The sequence below is a fragment of the Eubalaena glacialis genome, chromosome 11 (assembly GCF_028564815.1).
Source record: "Eubalaena glacialis isolate mEubGla1 chromosome 11, mEubGla1.1.hap2.+ XY, whole genome shotgun sequence".
Lineage (NCBI taxonomy): Eukaryota > Metazoa > Chordata > Mammalia > Artiodactyla > Balaenidae > Eubalaena > Eubalaena glacialis.
The window spans coordinates 34,708,865-34,728,992 of NC_083726.1; the positions used below are offsets into that span (position 1 = coordinate 34,708,865).

The 20,128-nt window shown below is 34.7% G+C and overlaps 1 protein-coding gene across 1 annotated transcript; it reads left to right on the forward strand.

Annotated features, from left to right (window-relative positions):
* Nucleotides 1-395: 395 nt before the first annotated feature.
* On the forward strand, nt 396-16,217 carry LOC133101643 (large ribosomal subunit protein eL32-like). Its single transcript, XM_061206640.1, has 2 exons — nt 396-465; nt 15,943-16,217. Exons 1-2 carry the CDS (start codon nt 396-398, stop codon nt 16,215-16,217), a joined length of 345 nt encoding a protein of 114 aa, XP_061062623.1.
* Nucleotides 16,218-20,128: the final 3,911 nt, after the last annotated feature.

Genomic DNA, 20,128 nt, shown 5'->3' on the forward strand with positions numbered 1-20,128 from the left:
TTATAGTCCAGCTTACTCACCCAGCTATTATGAATGATTTTATACAATATCAGGGTATATACACACAATTTATTGACATTAGTACACAAGAACAAGTCTCTCTAACTTCATCATGAAAGAATGACTTTGTATACAGATGGCAAGGGATAAGTATGAAATCTGTTAGTTCATGAAAACCAAATAAATTCTCTATTCTTCTTCCTATTACAGGGAAAATTCCCTGGGTAGAGAAAATATTCCCACTTAATTTTAATTCCCTTAATTTTTTTCCTGACCTGGTACATTCACAGGGCCAAGGGTTCTAAAAAATCACTTTGGCTCCATACCACCATTCTCTTTCAGGGAAGCAAGTAAGTAGTATATATAGTACTTGTCTAAGCCTACCAAAGGGTACTATGGAAAAAGATATGGAATCAGCTACCAGAAAAACAGCTTCCCATTTGGGCAGCCACGTCAGCGCTGAGGGTAAGTACATTAGACCCTGCCTGAGGATATGTAATTTTTCCATTCCACAAATCGTACTGAAAATTTCAATGTGGTCATCATTAACCTAAACGATATTTCTTACAAAAATGCTAAAGCAAATTATAGTGTCAAAAATCTGGAAACTAAATGACATTCTGAAACTTTCATGATGGACTCATTGGTATGGAAGAGTAAGTAATAATACAGCTCTAATCATTCCGATAAAAAAGTGAAGATGGGAGGCTATAGGAGATTCAGTGACTAAGAAGAAGGCAGCGCTAAGTAGGAAGATGGTGGCAGCCAAAAAGCAAAGTCATCGATCAAACTTTGGCTTTGTAAGTAAGTAATCCACTTTTCTACACTGGGAAGGTAGTTGGCATTAGAGCAGTGGCAGAAGCTCTTCTTTAAAATGAGAAAAAATGAGAAAAATAATATTATCACAAATAACAATATTATCACAAATCACAATATTATTGATTTGCGAAGTAAATGAAATAACTTCTCTAAAGGGATTAGGAGCTCTTTTTTCTTCCTTTTTGTTTGTGAGTTTTGAACTTATTTGTTATGGGTCAGTGATTTAAATCTTCTCTTAGGTCCAGTTATTTAATATCCAATGAAATACTGTCTACATTATTGATAGAAGTTTTAGACATTTTAAAACTTTTTAGAGAATCAATAGATTCTAAGCTATAGTATCTCTTCATTTTTCCCTCTGAACTATTCGTGTTCTTCCCTCTTCCATCTCCCCCAGGACTCCCTGAAGTAAAATTTTACTATCCTTACTCATTATCAGTTTCAAATTCTTTTTTAATTTAGAGGTAACAGGATATGTACAAATGTCAAACGGTATCATTTGCCTTGTGGGGACACATATATTTTTCACTGTAGTTACTCTGGTTTAGGCATCCCTCACATTAGGTTTTTGGTGGTTTGCCTATATTCTACCTCATGGGAACCACACGTGTAATAAAACAACCATATAGGGCTTCCCTGGTGGCGCAGTGGTTGAGAGTCTGCCTGCCAATGCAGGGGACACGGGTTCAAGCCCGGGTCTGGGAAGATCCCACGTGCTGCGGAGCAACTAGGCCCGTGAGCCACAACTACTGAGCCTGCGCGTCTGAAGCCTGTGCTCCGCAACAAGAGAGGCCGCAATAGTGAGAGGCCCGCGCACCGTGATGAAGAGTGGCCCCCACTTGCCGCAACTAGAGAAAGCCCTCGCACAGAAACGAAGACCCAACACAGCCATAAATAAATAAATAAATAAATAAATAAATAAATAAATAAAATAAAAAAAAAACAAAAAAGACAAAAAAAAAACAACCATATAATTTATTGCGGCAAATGTTACTTAACTAGATTACAACATTCTATACTGAGATTTTAAAACATTCTTAAATTAAGGTTGATCATTATTTTACTTGCCTAAGGTCAAGAATTCTTGCCAGAATTCTAAGACACTTGTTTTGGATGAGTTTCTTTTCTTTAGACATGTGATTAGTTCACTGTTTCAGTAGAGTAAAAATGGGCCTTTTTCTTAAGGATCATAGACTTCTGCTTATTCTCTGAACTCTTTTTCTAAAAATACCACACAAGTAAAGCCAACAGAGCAGTACTGTACCTATTACAACTTTTATTAAATTTTATTGTTAAATCTTAAAGTACTGAAATCCTAAGATAGAATTATTTTACTTTTTTGAATTTGCTGTCATTGTTGGAATAAAATATTGAGAGGAAATAATTTGCTAAACTAAATGCCTTGATTTTTAATTATCAGTGATTATTTTGTTGCTTGTTCCAAATGAAATACTTATTTTTAAAGTATCAGTGATAATTTTGTTGCCTGTCCACAACTTTTAAAGCATTGTACTTTATTAGAGTTAGGAATATGTAATCTTCATAAAAATATATTTTCACAACTTTAAAATAAACTTTAAAGTACCAGCTAAATGGTTTATGATTTTCAAGAATGTAGACCCAAGTATATTGCTATGGTAGCAATAAATTATCAAAATTTTAGAAGAATTTCTATAACATACTTGTTTTGTTAATTATTTGTAATTATTACAACCTATCGAATGAAATCATTACGGTTGTTAGATACTAAACATAAGGTTTCCTATAAGTTGATTAGTTCCTATTTAGAAGGAACCATCTTTTTCATCTCAACATGCGTAAGTCATTTTAATTATGGTCCTTATTTATTATCTAACATATCAAACAATAAATGAATTACTGATAACAATATTGGGCAGGCAGATAATTTAACTATAAACTCAATTCGTTTTTCTGTGGGCCCTTCTGCTCCCATGGCTTTAGCACATAAACTTCATTTACCATTTCCCCATCGGACTTTTCCCTCTTTCTTTAGGTCATTGCCACATCTCATTCTTCTTACAGGGCATCTTGTCTCAGACTGACTATTTGATTCTTCCACCTCTTTATTCTCTGAGCTGGAAATTTCATCATCATCTCCTCACAGCCTTTCCTTCAGTCAGACTCTGCTTTTATTTTCTTTTTAGTCAGCTTAGCCATCTTTATAATTTGGTGCAGAAAAATATCAAAAATGGTGTTTCTTACTGTAGAACTTGCATTAGACAGAAGTTCATAGATCTGATTTCTACATCTTCCATTAAACTCCGGCTGGAAGATTATATTCTTGTTCAGGGACTTAGCACCGTTTTTGTTAAATGAAGGATCTGAAATAGGTTATCTTTAAAATCTTTGCAACTTTAAATATACTCAGTCTACAAATTCTAATAGGTTTCAATATATTCCTGCTTCCTCAAAGTGAATGTAATAGGATGAAAATAATTTATTCTATGGATCATCTTGACTCTATCTTACATGAGTCCTTTAGGAAAATTCTCTAAATAGGGCTTGAGAACTGCTCCCCAGCACCCACTGTGTACCTACATTTTCTTTCTACCAGGTGTAGATTTGCCTAATTTTTTTTTTTTTTTTACTGAAGAAAACTAGTGTATTTTTTTTCTTTTTTCTTTTTCTTTTTTCCTGTTCTTTTTCAAATTCTTTTCCCATTTAGGTTACTACAGAGTATAGAGCAGAGTTCCCTGTGCTATACAGTAGGTCCTTGCTGGTTATCTATTTTAATTACAGCAGTGTGTACATGTCAATCCCAAACTCCCCCCACCCTTCACCCCGTTAACTATAGGTTCATTCTCTAAGTTTGTGAGTCTGCTTCTGTTTTGTAAATAAGTTCATTTGTATCATTTTTTCTTTTTTTAGATTTCACACATAAGCGATATCATGGTATTTGTCTTTAATATTTTTGAATAATATTCTTTCCAAAGTGTGCCAATGTCACTGAGCCATAGGGGAAGACTACCGATAATTGGCAAATCCATTGTGTAAAGTCCCTTTGTTTAGAATATGTATGTTTCCAAAGATACCTTAGGAAGAAACTTAGCCTTTGTATCTCAGACTAAGCAAAAGGAAATGTACCTACATGTCATCGAGTCATAATTTCTACCACAGTGCAGTTAATCACAAGCATCAAAATACTCAGTCCCTTTGCTGAAATAGTCAACTGGTATTTCTTACCCTGATTTTTTTTAATAAGTTGTGGTGAACCCTCTGACTTATGCCCCAAAGCTAAAGAATGCCAGCTTTGCATTAAAAACTATTTAAATGATTATAGTAAGGAGTTTCTTCTTTTGGGGGGGAAGAGAGCAACTATCAAAACAGGTAAAATCTAGATATGACTTACTATTTTATTTGATGGGGAGAATAAAGGCTGTTGGAATGCCTTGATTGTTCTCTGACCTTTGGTGTCCATTGTCTTAAGAAGAGAACAAGATTGAAAAATACAATCCATCTTAGGGAAGGAAAACATTCCTGACTATGGAATACCTACAACACTCTATAAAAATATCTGACAAACTGATTTTCCTTTATCTCACTGATGATAATAGAAAACAAAAAATAAAAAACAACATAAAAAATATGCCTAGAGTTTAGTATTGTACCAAGGTACCAGGAAAGAATTTCCTGATAATATTCGAGGTTATTAAGAAAATTTATGGAAAACTATGATGAATAATTAACATATGCCTCAATATTTTAATAAGAATTATATAAGATAGGATATATAAAATACCAGGTAGAATGGCTGACACATGTAAGATCAATTTTTCTCCCTGAATACTACAATACACATATTTCTGTGTATTTCCATCTTATGAATAGCTTTTTAATGTGGATATTTAGATTCATCTTACCAAAACTCTGTCTTCTTCCATGGTTTATTTAAATCTAGATGCTAAATTGTTTTTAAATGTTCTTTAAAAATACTTCTTCAATAAAGATACTGAGTTATTATCAAATAGAGTTACTGTCCTGACTGTCCTGGGAAATGTTAAACAAAACTCTTCAGATAATCATCTGATTTCATGAACTACAACTTCTTTCACAGCCTACCAAATAATATAAAAAATTGTTCCCCACTAAATTGTGAAAAATCACCTTTCCTGGCTTCAGTAATTTCCTGGAATTTCTTCTTTTACATAATGCTACATTCAATGTAACATTCACTCTTCACTGAACTCAGACCTTTACATTTCTCAATTTCAACATATAAAACCTAAGTTAATTTCATATATAAAATATGTAACAGAAAATTTTTAGTTTTTACTTATTCCTAACTGCCTTCTAAATGGATCATAATAATTGGATGGATGTTACAAAGACGGACTTTTAAGTACTTTAGCATTAAAAAGTGAGTATAGTATGTGAGTTAGTTAAAGTCACAACCTGATGCAGTTAGCATTCTAATCAAGAATTTGATCCCAGGGGTGATGGGTTAGCATTACATCAGAAAGATCTTAATCCATACTAAATAATCCATATCTTGATGTAAACCAGATGCTTTGATAAGTAGCATAATAAATGATATTAATAGTTTGATCAATGAGCATGATGAATGTTAGAAATGGGTTCCCATGGGTAAAATTAAGGCCATTCAAGATCTGTGGTTCTGCCAAAATTTTTTAGAGATAGTTCTTCCCTTGGCATGAATAGTGTATAAGACTCCAGCCAGGTCTGTAGCCTTTATTTAGGAATGGAGCCCAAGGTTTGATTTCCCAAATTGTTCTATGTCCTGCCATCATTAGTATGACTTCTGGTTGCCTGATGACAACTAGGTTAAAAGATTTCTCCTTCTGGCATAATTTCAAGTGAGCTTTTTGGAATGACGTGAAGTGAGCATGCCCTGAAAGCCAGTAATATATCATGAATCTTGCCAAACGATCTGTATGAAAAGGTTTTATGTCTACACATGAATGAATGATTGTTTAGTTAATGTCTATGTGTGTGGCAGATATGATCTGAGAATTTGTTTACTTTCATTATAAGCTGGTAGTGATGTTACATGGTAGAGTAAACTCTGGCTACCACAAACTTTTTAGAGGACTACGAATAAAAGATCTTTGAGCTGTTGATGACTTTTTGGGTTAGGTCAGTTTGCAACAGAACTTCTGTTGGTGATCACCTTGGAAGTTGTGAATGCAAGTTTGGAAGCAGAAACAAGAAACATCTGAATTATTCTGCCCCCAAAAAGGGCTAGCATTTGAGATTGGGATGTTTAGAAAGAAAGAGATGGGGACAAGATCTGGAGGTTATGTGGAAAAAAGCAGAGAACATGAACCTCCACTCCTACAGGAAAAGGAAGAAGAGGCTGGAGAGTAAACATATATGATGAGGAATTTTAAGGCATTTGCTCTTCAAGGTCTGATATAAACCTCCTCCTCTTCTATGGAATAAAGGTACTGAGATCTGCATTTTATAAATCAAGGGGAGGTTTATAGTTAGGATACAAATGTACTTAAATATTAACTCTTAGGTAGCTAATGTCCTGTTTGGGTCTCTGTGTTTATATTTGATTATTCCTTGAGTATACTAAATAATTTCTCTTTCCACATGGATATAGGTTAATAATAAATGTGTGCTGTTGGATGAGACTGAGAGTCAGGAAACCTGAATTCTTCTCTTCATTCTCTTACAAACTATGTAGGAAACTTACTTCTTCTCTGAAGGCTTTTGTCTCAACATTTGCAGAAAATAAGATATTTGAACTAGCTGATCCCTGAGTTTCTTCGGCTCTATCCACCACACTCCCATTATATGTCTATATCAATATACAAAATTCAGTGGCTCAGGTAGTAGAAAGTTCTATATAAAACAAAAATCCAAAGTAAAAAAAAAAGTAGAATTTGTGACCTTGCATTGGAGGCACATATAGTGCATATAGCAAATAAAACAGCAAATAACTCATTTTCTCAAGTTAAATAATATGTATACAAAACCACAATAACATGTTAAATATGGCAATTAAAATTTGAAAAGATTAAGAAAGAGAAGCTTTCAAAAAAACCTATACATATATGCGTGGATTTTCAACCTCGTTCATACATAAAGATATACAAATAAAACATGAGATTCTATGTTTTTTCCATCAGATAGACAAATATGAAAAGTTGGATAATATCTAGTGTTGGTGAGAGAGTAAGGAAATAAGCACCGTCACAAGTTTTCGGGGGGGGATGTAAAAGGATGCAAGTGTTCTGAGGGGAATTTGGCCATCAAAATGCATAATGCATAATGCATGTTCTCTTTGTTCCAGTATTTCACATCTATTAATGTGATATTGGATTGACTCGCAAGAATGTATCAAAACATATATTCAAAGTTATTCACTGCAATATTATAATTAAAAGAAATTAGAAAGAATTAATGACCAATAAATAGGAAAGTGGTTAAATGATTTATAATGTTGATATAATGAAACATTATATAGCTTTTATGCAGATGAAAGAATCACTATCTGTATTGTTGATATAGACAGATATCATATAAAAATTATAACTGAATCACTGCAAAGATATCTGCATACATCTTTTTAAAATATTAATTAAATTATTCTAGAAGAATACATAAGAAACTTGATAGTGGTTAATTTTTGAGACAAGTTAGCGTGGTGCCAGAGGGACAAAGTACTGTCTTTCCATCAGTAAGAACCATTTGAATGATGTATGTTACTTTATTTTAAAATAGTAATGAATCTGGGGTTTTATAAGTGTATCAATAATAGATATTGTGAAGACGTTGGGCATGAGAACACATTTGGTGAGTTTGAGAAATAATAGTATTATAGGTAAATGTTTTAGGAAATTTTAGAGCCTACTATGATACAGGCATTAGTTATCTGAGATGTCAGATTACTTATTATTTGAATATTATTCCTAATTTTTAAAGTATTAAATATAAAAACTTATGAACTCTGGCCCTAAAATATAAAAACTATCGTTATATGATGGTTTGGGTGATTGGAAGAGATTCTAAGACTCTCTAAGAATAAAAGAAGTTCAAATACGATCATATTTTAAAAACTGAAAATCTTCTTCATGGCTTTTATATTACACAAAACTAAAACATTGTTTATGATAAATATCCACGAGAGTTTTTTCTAGGTGCATATTAGGGATAATTCAGATTAAGTAGTATTTAGAAGAGAATCAGCAATTTTCTTTCATAGGGACTATTGGATTTCTGGGACAGAGAGGCCATTTTTAAATGTATGACTAACGAAGACATCTGGATTGGGTTCTGTAATCTGATTTATCAGGAAGGAGAGAGATTCATAGATATATTTTAATCTGATTTGAATTGAAACAGGAATAATTATTATCACATATTTAGAAAATAAAAGACAATAAATATTTGTGGAAGGAATTAATAAATTTTTTTTTGGCATTATTTCCTTCTTTTTTACAGCTGAGTAATATTCCATTGCAGATATATACCACAGCTCCTTTTTTTTTTTTAACATCTTTATTGGAGTATAATTGCTTTACAATGGTGTGTTAGTTTCTGCTTTATAACAAAGTGAATGGACATATTTACACTACCAAATGTAAAATAGATAGCTAGTGGGAAGCAGCCACATAGCACAGGGAGATCAGCTCAGGACTTTGAGATGCAAGAGGGAGAAGATACAGGAATTAATAAATTGGTGGATGAATAGATGATTTGTATTTAGTACAAAACAGCAACTTAAATTTTCTTATTATGAATTACAAAAATGATTTTATTCTAAATAAAATATTAGCACTTATCAGTCCCCAGGTAGGCATAACATGCCAAAAAAAGGGGAAGGAAAAACAGGTTAGGAAACTTTCATATCATTATTTAGAATAGAATTAGCACATGCAAAGTAAGTTGATGGCCAAGTCTAGGATATACTAAAGGCCTAACGTATTTGATAATTAATTAAAAAGTAAACAAACAATAAAATATAACTTATTGATCTTGCTATAGTCTCTCTCTATTTTAAAAATTAATTGAAGACTCAGCAATAATCATTGTTACTTCATCAATCTAGATAACAAAATTTAAAAAATAAAACCCATAGAGCCAACATTTTTTTCAATCTGAATTTTCCCATATTGATTTTTCTCGTGGATCAGATAAACTAAATTATTGCTAAATATCCAACCACCCTGTGTAGAAAAACCTACAAGTCATATATTTAGTGTTCTCAACCATACTTTTTATAAAGGTGGGCATATTTGGACAGAACTCATAATGCCTCATGATATATAAAGAGGACCAATGTGAATAAAATCACATATTTGTATTCAGAATTCTTACTTAATTCTACATATATTTATTTCTAGGTTGAATTAGACATATGTAACTCGATGAATGGGTTTGCTTTTTTTTTTGGTTTATTTGTTTTTTGTTTTCATTCCCTAAAGGTGGTGTACCCTTATTAATATTTACTTTGGGAACATCCTGATCTCTGTTTAGAAAGCCATAAACTTCACATTGTAACAGGAGAAGAACCATTGTCCAGCTGAATAAATGTTTTCAAGGATTAATGATATTTTTACAAGCACACACATGTTCTCTAACACAGGGAAGAAAACAAGTTTGAAGCAAACACGTCCTGCTTCCAAGTGGTAATAACCTGTAACCCAATTCAGCTTGTTAATTGGCTGCCCTGGAATAAAGATCTCCATAAAACACCTATATAATCTCAGAAGATAATAACACTATCAGCCTGAATTAAAATGCCATCAGCAGATTCAGTGTGTTAAAAATAAGAAGAGAAAGTAAATATAAGGATCAGGTCCAGTTGGTGGAATACTGAAATTTCACCGTCTGGGCCATTTCCTCATGTTTGCTAGCCTTCTTAGTAGTAGGAAACAACTTTTAAATCTAAGGTGTATATGAGCGTACACATTCAGGGATACATTGTAGGGGCGCAAAATTTGCCACCCCCAATGTCTCTTTGGCATGTGGATTATTCAGAGCTAAAAACAATCAAGGCCCAAAAAACTCAGGAAGAAACTTTGACCTTCCCCCCTAATTGCCTAGAAAAAATTTAGGTGGAGGGCATGTTCCTGAAATAGAGCTATCACCAGAGTTATCTGCAAAGAATAGGAGCTACTTGTGGTGGGGAGCAGAAACAGGGTTCAACAGAGATCAGAGTTCACTCTGTGTCCCATTGTCTCTGCATAGCCCAGCAAATACTTATTTACCAAACATTTGCTTTTCTAACTCCATGTCCATTGCCTTCCTCTTCTTTAAGTCCCAACCCCCTACCCCCAACATCCTCTTTTGTCTTTAGCTGAAGGTGATATTTAAGTGAGGCTTTCAGCCATTTTGGCAAGTTATTCAGTTTTCCTGGGTCTCTCCCAAGTATACATGTTATTAACCTTGTTTGATTTTCTTCTGTTAATCTGCCTCATGTCAATTTCATTCTTAGACCAGCCAGAAGAACCTAAAGGGGTGGAGAAAAAAAATTTTTTTCCCTAACAATGTCATGACCTTTTCTTAACTGAAATACTTTTCTATTCAAGCTCAGTTCTTAAAAACTATAATTTAGGAATTCAATCATAACAATTTAGATTTCAGGCTACTTGTGTGTTTAGCACATATTTGGATTCAGGAAGAAACGTTTATTTGTGAAAATATTGTATGTCCAATAAGATATAGTTGAAAGTAGATTAACAAACCATTCTATTTTTATAGTTATATTCCATTAAAAAAGTCTTGTCAGCTCATTCTAAAGTTTCCATAATTTAGTTAGTATATAACTACCTATAGGCATATAAAACAACATAATAAACTGTGAAACACAGTTGTTTATAATAAAATACAATTCAGTTATTTATTCAAATATCCAGGTTACAAATCTAATTTGTATCAGACTGTAATTAGACAATGATTATTGGCATCAAAAAGATTAAGTATGATAAAAGAGTGTAATGAAGGCTAAAAAAACAAATATACTATTGCTGGGCAAGAGAAATTGCATTTAATTATGTTAGGAAAAATCAGAATGGTAACATTTGAGTTCCGTGTTAAAGCAGTAAATTCTGCTTAACTTTCAAAAACTGTTTTAAGCGTAATTGTTTAGAGAGGCTTGTGCCTTTTCAGATATGCTTATTATAGTCTTTATTATGAAAAGAAACTTTTAACATGACATGCCTATAAATAGCTAAACCTTTCAAGAGAGCACCATCTAGTTTCTTCTAAACAGCATCACCCTTGGAAAAAAAAATGATTCTCAAGATTCAACAACATATTCATGAAGCAGCATGTGTTTATTTCAAGGTCCGTCATTCCTGAGAGATACAGGCCCAAGCCGGCTTTGTTTGTGACAGCTAATAATACCCCGGAGTTGAAAAGAACTATTATTTTTATATTAGCTATGCTCTGTCCCTGTTTGGTGAATTAAGGCTCAAGCTTTGAAAGTCTTACTTCATGCGCAAGCTCAACTTTTGGTCATCAAAGGCAGTTTAGCTGCAGAGCAACTGAAGTAGCAGTGGCTGTGCGTAAATCTGTTGATGCCCGAGGAAAGGAGGATGCGACAGTTTCTAATCTGAATGGGACATGGGTAGCAGGCAGCCATGCTAGTGTAAAAGGATGGGGCTTAGCAGGGCTCTTGCGAAAATTTCATGTACGCAACAGGAGCCTTAGAAAGAGATTTATTTGATAGGGTGGAGACTTCACTTGAAGGAGGGCCCAAATCCTCCTTGTAGTAGTAAGCCCATCTGCTGGTGGTAATTCTTCTTCATGAGAAAGGCGTATAAGAGAACTGATCTTCAAGGAAAGTGCAGTTGGGCAAGCTTCCTGGGAACAGTGAGGGAGATGGTTGATGTAGGCACCCAGGTTGGGGAGCCCTGCCTGAATCAGTGAGATAGTTTCAATTGAATAGAAACACAAAGAAACTGATGATCTAGTCCCAGGTGGCTGCCTAGGCAATACCATTTGTTCAAAAGCTTTTTAAAGTTCATTGACATTATAAAACACCAAAGGCAAATTCACTTAGTTCATCTTAAACTTGAAAAGAAAGATGGGTGGGGGGATAATTTGAGCATCTTCATGTCAATGGGGAGTTGTAAATCAGCCTGATGCTTAAAACATGAAAGGAACTTATTTCACTGCAGAATGTCTCTTAAGTTTGTAGTTCTAAGGATGAAAGGCCTTTCATAGAAACCAAAAAGAATATTGTAATAGGGCCGCTAGCATCAAAACATATAAATTTAATTCTTTCATATGGCTTTTTTAATGTACTAACAAAATTGGGTAGTTTCGACTACCTCGTAAGCAGGAATTGCAGAGTAATTTAAAAGTTTTCATTACCCAGTCCTTATGACCCTTAAAGGTAAAAAAGGAGTAGGATATAGTGGGAAAAAAACAATCTTATTAGACAAGGCTTCAAAATTGCAATAAACATGATAGGATTGCATGGATAGCAAAGAATTCCTAGCAAGATGTAACAGGGTAGAATTAGTGTTGGAGCAATTATTTAGCAGTATGCTCATTTTCTTTATGTAATTTATGGCCTTAATCACTTGTAGGCAGATTCAATCATGAGGCGATGCCCTCAATACTTAGACTTAACACTGGCAGTGCATGGTGGATGAAAATTCTTCACACATGGTTTCTTCCTCCACAAAGGAAGTTTCCTATAGCTTTTTTATTTGTTTTTGATTTTTTCAAATCAACAGAAGGATAGAGATCTGGCTTTTGAAAGTAAGTGCTTGGAAAGAAGCCACAGACGGATGTCAACAAGCCTAGGCCTGCTTTCTCATCCACAAAGCAATGAATTTATTTTATTTTCCTTTGTGCTGAACAATATATGTGGAGAAACAGACCTTAGGTTCATGTGAAATAGAGACCGAACTGGATTGCTAATTAGTATTCTGAGTTATGCCCAGGAATGCTCTGACTGTATTATACTGAGCCCAAGTAGACAACTGCAACAAAAAGGTACATAACTGGTTGATGAATATAGGTATGGGTGGCAGTTTCATGTCGGTGGGCCAATACTGGTCTGACGAAATGCTTCCTTGAAGTGTTTGCCTCAAAACAGAATGTTCCATGTAATGAGGAAAGTTTCAGACAAAACTCTATATAACTATTACTAATTTGAGAACACTATGACATTTTTTAGACTTAGGTTCCAGCAACTTAGGTTCCAGCTGGCACGTGCTTCAGGTCTCACCTATTCTCATTTTATTTACACCTGTTACCATGCAGTATCTATTTAAATATCTATTTCTGTCATTAGACTGTGAGCTCCTTAAGGATGAAAACTAAATTGTATTCACCTTTGGATTTCCAATATCTGCTCAGTGCCTGGTACCTACAATATTCAACAAAAAGTGACCTCAGTAGAAATAGGACAGAGTAAGCCCTCTGTTGAATAAATGACTTTGAATGAGTCTTGAGGGACAGAAAGATATTTATCGTCTTAGGCTATTTATAAGTCAGGCACTAGCTTCTATTATTTTCCAAGATCTTCCACAACTCTAGAAACAACTCTAGAAACCTTGTATTAAAATCTTTAGTTAAAATACTTGTCTCAAGAAAACTGACCAAAGATTTAGAGTTGTGAGAGGTGTCAAGGAGAATTGGGGGAATAGGGAAACAAGAGCCTTCAAAGGATGGATTTAACAAAATAGTTTCATCACACCATAGAAATTCTAGGAAGTGCAGATTTATGGGATTTTTGGACTCAAGTAAAGAGACTGCATAGCACTAATTAAGCTGCCTGCAAAGTTTTTCATGGTACACTTATAGATAATACATAAATCTGGGAAAGATGATAACGGTTTATGGTTAAGTGGTTTTTAAGTGAACAAAGCACTACACATAATGGATGTCGACTTGAAAAGAGATCTTTAATATCATGCCACAGACTGTATCTTTGACTATGCCTTATTTCATATTTATAATTAACATTGGTGATTCCAAGTTATCAAAATTTTCAAAACACAACATTGGGAAGGAAAATCAGTACGTTGAAATCATGATGCCAAATAATAATTGCAGTCTGATCAAATCTAAAATACATATATATCATATTGAAAAAGAAAAGTATTGCGCTCTATAGGGAGTTACTTTGATCTAAGTCAATAGCACAATGTGTCAAGGGAGCTAACACAGTATTGCCCTGCACGGATACTCATATGTGCATTGGGGGGTATCTTAGTCCTCTTCTGTGTTTAGGTCAGAACATAACTATGTATGCTATTTCTGAGTACCACATTACGAACACTGAGAAAGCCAGAGCTTGCTCAAAAGAGGATCTGGGATAAAAGAGAAAATCACACTATATGACGATGGTTAGTGGTAAAAACTGGAACATCTGAAAACTGTTCATAAAGGCCAACACTATGCTCTAGACCCAAACTCCAACAACTCTCACTCCAAAAGCCTTAGCTTCCATGTGAGCCTCCCTTACTGAGGCACAAGGAGGCTGTGCCCAAGTTGACATTACAGTTCCAAACTTTATGACCATATCATTGCAAAATGCTTTATAACCTTGGTCCTTACTATGGAAACCTCTCTTTTATATATTATCTACCCAATCTCCTCTCACGTAGAACTGTTCTTCTTACCCTCCTTCCCACACCTTTCAAATATGCCTAATGAATTACTAGTCTGATATTTTAAAAGATTCATAAAACAAAATAAAACAAAAAGCCAACTCTTTCTCAACAATATTCTTTATACTTGCTTTCTACCTGCCTTACTAGAAGAACACTTCTCTTAAATCTTTCCCCAAAAGTAAATATTTGTTTTCCCACATACCATAAGGCCTGTAAGCGTGACTATCACTACTGATTTCCAAACTTTTACTCTCTATTCTCATGCAATATTCTCTTTGTATTTGAAGTTCATAACCTCTGAATACATCATTCTCTATTTTTCCTTTTTACAATAATCTAAAAATCTTTTAGTCACTATCTCATATTGATGAAAGGTTTTGGTATCTGAATCAATATTTTTCCTTAGCCCATGTTTTATAATTTATTGTGGTGATTTCAAAGTCCAGAAGAAGGACCTACCAATAGGCCTAATTTCACAGATTCTTATTGCTTTAAACCCAGTCAAATTCAGTTCAATTTCACTTCTTTAATAATAAACCTCAAATTTCCCATCTCCTAACATCCCTGTTCTCTCATACCCTCACTTGCATAAGCTACTCTTTGACTTCTGGTCCTTTTTTCCCCGGTATATTATTCTCATATTGAACTTTCTTCTCTGATGTACCTAGATGTTTGGTTAATCACTGAGCCTCATTCTAAACGTATTCTCAACCTCTTAATACACATATTTGCCACTACTGGAGAAAATCATGGACTTGCCTAGATTTAAGCCACTATAAATGAATGGAATCCCATTTCAGTGAGACTAGAGAAACACTCAACCATTCTTCTATTTTTCTTGGTCAGTTACTTGTTCCTTTCTTTTTAGTACCTTTCATACACTTATCTTTCTCTTCAAACTTTTACACAAAGCCTACCCTCAACACATTTAACAAGCTTACCTGCATTTTTAAAATAAGATTGAGGTCATCAGGCACAAACTAACTCAACTACTTGCCCACTTTGTATAAAATGATTTATATTTGCACAAGCTTTAAATTTTCTTCTTCCAGGAGCTTTTTCCTACAAGTTTATCTTCTTTTCCTATATATGTAACTTCTCCCAATTTCTATTGGTTCTTTGCCTTCAGGACAGATAGATATAGATACAGATATAGAAATAGATATTATATATATAATGTCAATGTATGTATGTATGTATGTATATATACGTTTAAGGCTCTCAACTCTAAACACTATTTCCAATGATCCAATTGACACCGACTTACCTCTCCACAGTTTCTCAATAAACTCTTGACTCATCTTTCCTAGTTTCCTTTTTGGCTCTATTATCAAGTATCATTCCCTTAATGATCAGTCTTTTCTTTCCATGCACACGCCTTCTTTGGCAATATCATCACTCATGGTTTTAACTAAAGCCTATAAGCTCAACAGCCTCAAATGTGTATTTCCAGGTTAGACTCTGAACCTACCTTCCAGAACAGTTAATAGTGTTTCAAACTCAACATGATCAATGTTAAATTTTACACCATGTTTTGTTTCCTATACCTATTATTTAGGTACAAAACCTCGATTAATTAAAGCTCTGTCTACAGAGATGTTGATGCCTAACATTGGTTATGGGAACAAGATGAAAACAACGCACATGCTGCTCAGTGACTTTCAGAAGTTTCTGGTCCTTGAAGTGCTACTGATGTGCCACAAATCTTACTCTGCTGAGATTGCTCCTTATGTCTCCTCCAAGGACCACAAAGCCATTATGGAAAGAGCAGCCCAGATGGCCATCAGAGTCTCCAATTCCAATGCCAGGATATACAGCGAAGAAAGTGAATAGACAGCTCGTGTGCACATTGTATTTGTGTTAATAAAGCCATAAACCTCTGGAAGAAAAAACTTTCAGTCGACTTACACCCGACATTTTCCTTCACACTTAATTCACCAAATTCTGATCATTATGCTTTCGAACTGTCTCTCCTTTCCTATAGCAACTGCCCTAGTTTCAGGCTGTCATTAAATCTTACTTGAACCATTGAAATAGCCATTTAATTGGGATCCTTGCCTTCATTCTTACCTGTCATTAATTCATCTTTGATAGCACTGCTAAGTAACAGAACATGAAAGCATATTTGATTTATACAAACAAAGTGTGATTTGACTATTTGAAAATAGTTTCAAGGAGTGACTAACCATGTTTCTATACTTGGCAAATGATCTGGCCATGTCATTCTTCAGGTCACCAAGTATAGAATACGATTAGTCTCTAACATAATAAGTTTATCACCTGCATAGCTATACTCCCACATGTTGATTCCTTGGAAATCTAGCTCTGTACAAATGCTCCCTCTGATTTGAAGTGGAAAGGTGCTTTCTGAAGTGTTTTTTTAAAGTGTCATCATTCTATTTGGTTAAGATGTGGTTCTAAAGGCATATATCTACCCCTCACCACCACCCCAACAAGTAGAACTACTCCTTTCTTTCATCAGGGAATAAGTGATCCATTGACATACACTGCTAGAGAAAATCTGTTTGAACTCCCCTTCCACTCCACTCTTAGCTCCATTTGACAGCAAGGATATTTACCCTGGCCTGAGAACAATAAGACTAAAAGAACTTCTGGATATGGAAGTTAAGAAAGAAATAGAAGAGTTTCTGATCTTGGGAACTGGAAAAACCTTTTAATTTTAAATTTAGACCTGTAGTTTAAACCAGATCACAAACCCTTAGTAGCTAGAGAAGCAGAGAAAATAAGGTAAAACATTAACTTAAAAGGATTGAGTTGAGAAAAGTCATAGAACGAGAAATTCCTGAGTCTCCTCCTAAATTGAATGATTCTGGTATCAAGCTAAATCCTGAACCAGTGTGTTGCCCATCAAAAGTTTATATCCCTTTAATCTCCAAAATGTACAAGCAGCTCATGCAGCTCAATATCAAAAAAACAAACAACCCAATCCAAAAATGGGCAGAAGACCTAAATAGACATTTCTCCAAAGAAGATATACAGATTGCCAGCAAACACATGAAAGAATGCTCAACATCATTAATCATTAGAGAAATGCAAATCAAAACTACAATGAGATATCATGTCACACTGGTCAGAATGGTCATCATCAAAAAATCTACAAAAAATAAATGCTGGAGAGGGTGTGGAGAAAAGGGAGCCCTCTTGCATTGTTGTGGGAATGTAAATTGATACAGCCACTATGGAGAACAGTATGGAGGTTCCTTAAAAAACTAAAAATAGGGACTTCCTTGGTGGCGCAGTGGTTGAGGGTCTGCCTGCCAATGCAGGGGACATGGGTTCAATTCCCTGGTCTGGGAGGATCCCGCATGCCACAGAGCAGGTAGGCCCGTGTGCCACAACTACTGAAGCCCGCGGGCCTAGAGCCTGTGCTCCACGACAAGGGAGGCCACTGCGATGAGGGGACGGCTCACCATAATGAAGAGTAGCCCCTACTCAGTGCAACTAGAGAAAGCCTGCGTGCAGCGGCAAAGACCCAATGCATCCAAAAATAAATAAATAATTTAAAAAAAAAAAACTAAAAATAGAACTACCATACGACCCAGCAATCCCACTACTGGGCATATACCCTGAGAAAACCATAACTCAAAAAGAGTCGTGTACCACAATGTTCATTGCAGCACTATTTACAATAGCCAGGACATGGAAGCAACCTAAGTGTCCATCAAGGGATGATGGATAAAGAAGATGTGGCACATATATACAATGGAATATTACTCAGCCATAAAAAGAAACGAAATTGAGTTATTTGTAGTGAGGTGGATGGACCTAGAGTCTGTCATACAGAGTGAAGTAAGTCAGAAACAGAAAAACAAATACTGTATGCTGACACATATATATGGAATCTAAAAAACAAACAAACAAAATGGTCATGAAGAACCTAGGGGCAAGATGGGAATAAAGACGCAGACCTACTAGAGAATGGACTTGAGGATACAGGGAGGGGGAAGGGTAAGCTGGGACAAAGTGAGAGAGTGGCATGGACATATATACACTACCAAATGTAAAATAAATAGCTAGTGGGAAGCAGCCGCATAGCACAGGGAGATCAGCTCGGTGCTTTGTGACCACCTAGAGGGGTGGGATAGGGAGGGTGGGAGGGAGGGAGACGCAAGAGGGAAGACATATGGGAATATATGTGTATGTATAACTGATTCACTTTGTTACAAAGCAGAAACTAACACACCATTGTAAAGCAATTATACTCCAATAAAGATGTTAAAAAAAAGTTTATATACTTAAAAAATTAATCATACTGTTGAATAACGTGAAAACAAACTGCAATAGGCCCCACTACTGAGAAAAAATCCTGGAAAAGATTAAATATCAAGATCACATTCCAAAATTAGATACCCTTTCATGAAAAAAACACCCAAAGTGACAAAGGAGAGTGTTAGATACACTTTTAGTATACCCTCTGGGTTTTAACTGATTTTATAAAGGTGTGTAGCTTTAACTGGTTTTCTGTTGATTAGGACATTTTATATCTCTGTAAGAGCAGAAGATAACTTATAAAAAATGATAGTAGTGCAAATCAATATGGCCCAGCAAGGAAAGAAACTTGATTTTTGCCCCATGGAAAGGATAACATCAAATATGACCTAATATTGTTGTATGGAAGATTAAGGAGTTTTAAATCTACTAGCAAATTAATTTCAGCATTTCTGAAGGTCCGATTGCCAAATTCTCCTTTGAATTGATTATAGCATCTTACTGGTTCCCTCATTAATTAATTAATTAAATAAAACTTTGGCCCATGTTTATTTTATATGTTACAATTTTACCTTTATGAAAATTGTAATTTAGTAGCTTTACAGTCAGAAGGAGGCCCTAGGAAGACCAATCAATAAATTTGTGAACCCTCTAATAGAAGGGTACTTGTCACATAGCCAATGAATGGTGATTGACTGACTTATTTCACACATGTATGTAGACATCAAGAAGTTGAAGTGGGAAAATCTTGCCGAACAAAATGATTTTACACTTTTGCTATCAAGACGTGTAGTATGTCTAAATATAGAAAACTTTAATTTAGAGTTTGCCTAAAGGCAGCAGGTGCTTGATATGTTTTATCATTTGATTTCTACGTGAATGTCTCATTTCTTAACAGCAATGTGACTTGACATTTTTGATGAGAGAGGTGGAATTTTGGTAGTGGAATTTTCGTGATAAAGGTTAATGTTGATTGCAGTACACATTTCTAAACTTAAATTGCTTGAACCTTTTGTTGAATGTTATAGTGTATAGTCACAAAGCAACAAAATAAACTTCCCCTCTCCTCAAAACAACTATCCAGTCATTAGATTTAATCAAATGCAATTTGATTCAACATTTTTAATGTACTTACTCTTATTAATAAGGAAAGGTATTTGGTTCTTTCAGTGCTAAATGAAATAGAGAAGGCAGGCATTTTACCTACAGGAGCTCCAAATCAAGTAGGAGAGAATGAAATGCGTAACTATAAGTAGAATGCAAGGTAGAATATAATAATCCTAATATACCTTCCTCTCATTTATGGATGATTAATTGATATGCTTTTTGAAATACTGTAGTGATGATATTTCTTTCTTTCTTCATAGAAAAGAAAGAATTTAAATGTACATTCAGATTAATAAGAGAAATTCAGAAAATAGGAGACTCCACCAACATCTTGTGAATTAAACATCAGTACTTTTCAGGAACTCATTCCAGTGCCCCTGTGAATGAAGAGAGCAAGATAACTACTC

What these genes read in the sequence shown, in the direction of transcription:
- LOC133101643 (XM_061206640.1), top strand. Translation starts at nt 396, where the DNA reads ATGGAAAAAGATATGGAATCAGCTACCAGAAAAACAGCTTCCCATTTG. An exon ending in CAGCCACGTCAGCGCTGAGG is followed by an intron (nt 466 to 15,942) that starts GTAAGTACATTA and finishes CCTATTATTTAG; the next exon opens with GTACAAAACCTCGATTAATT.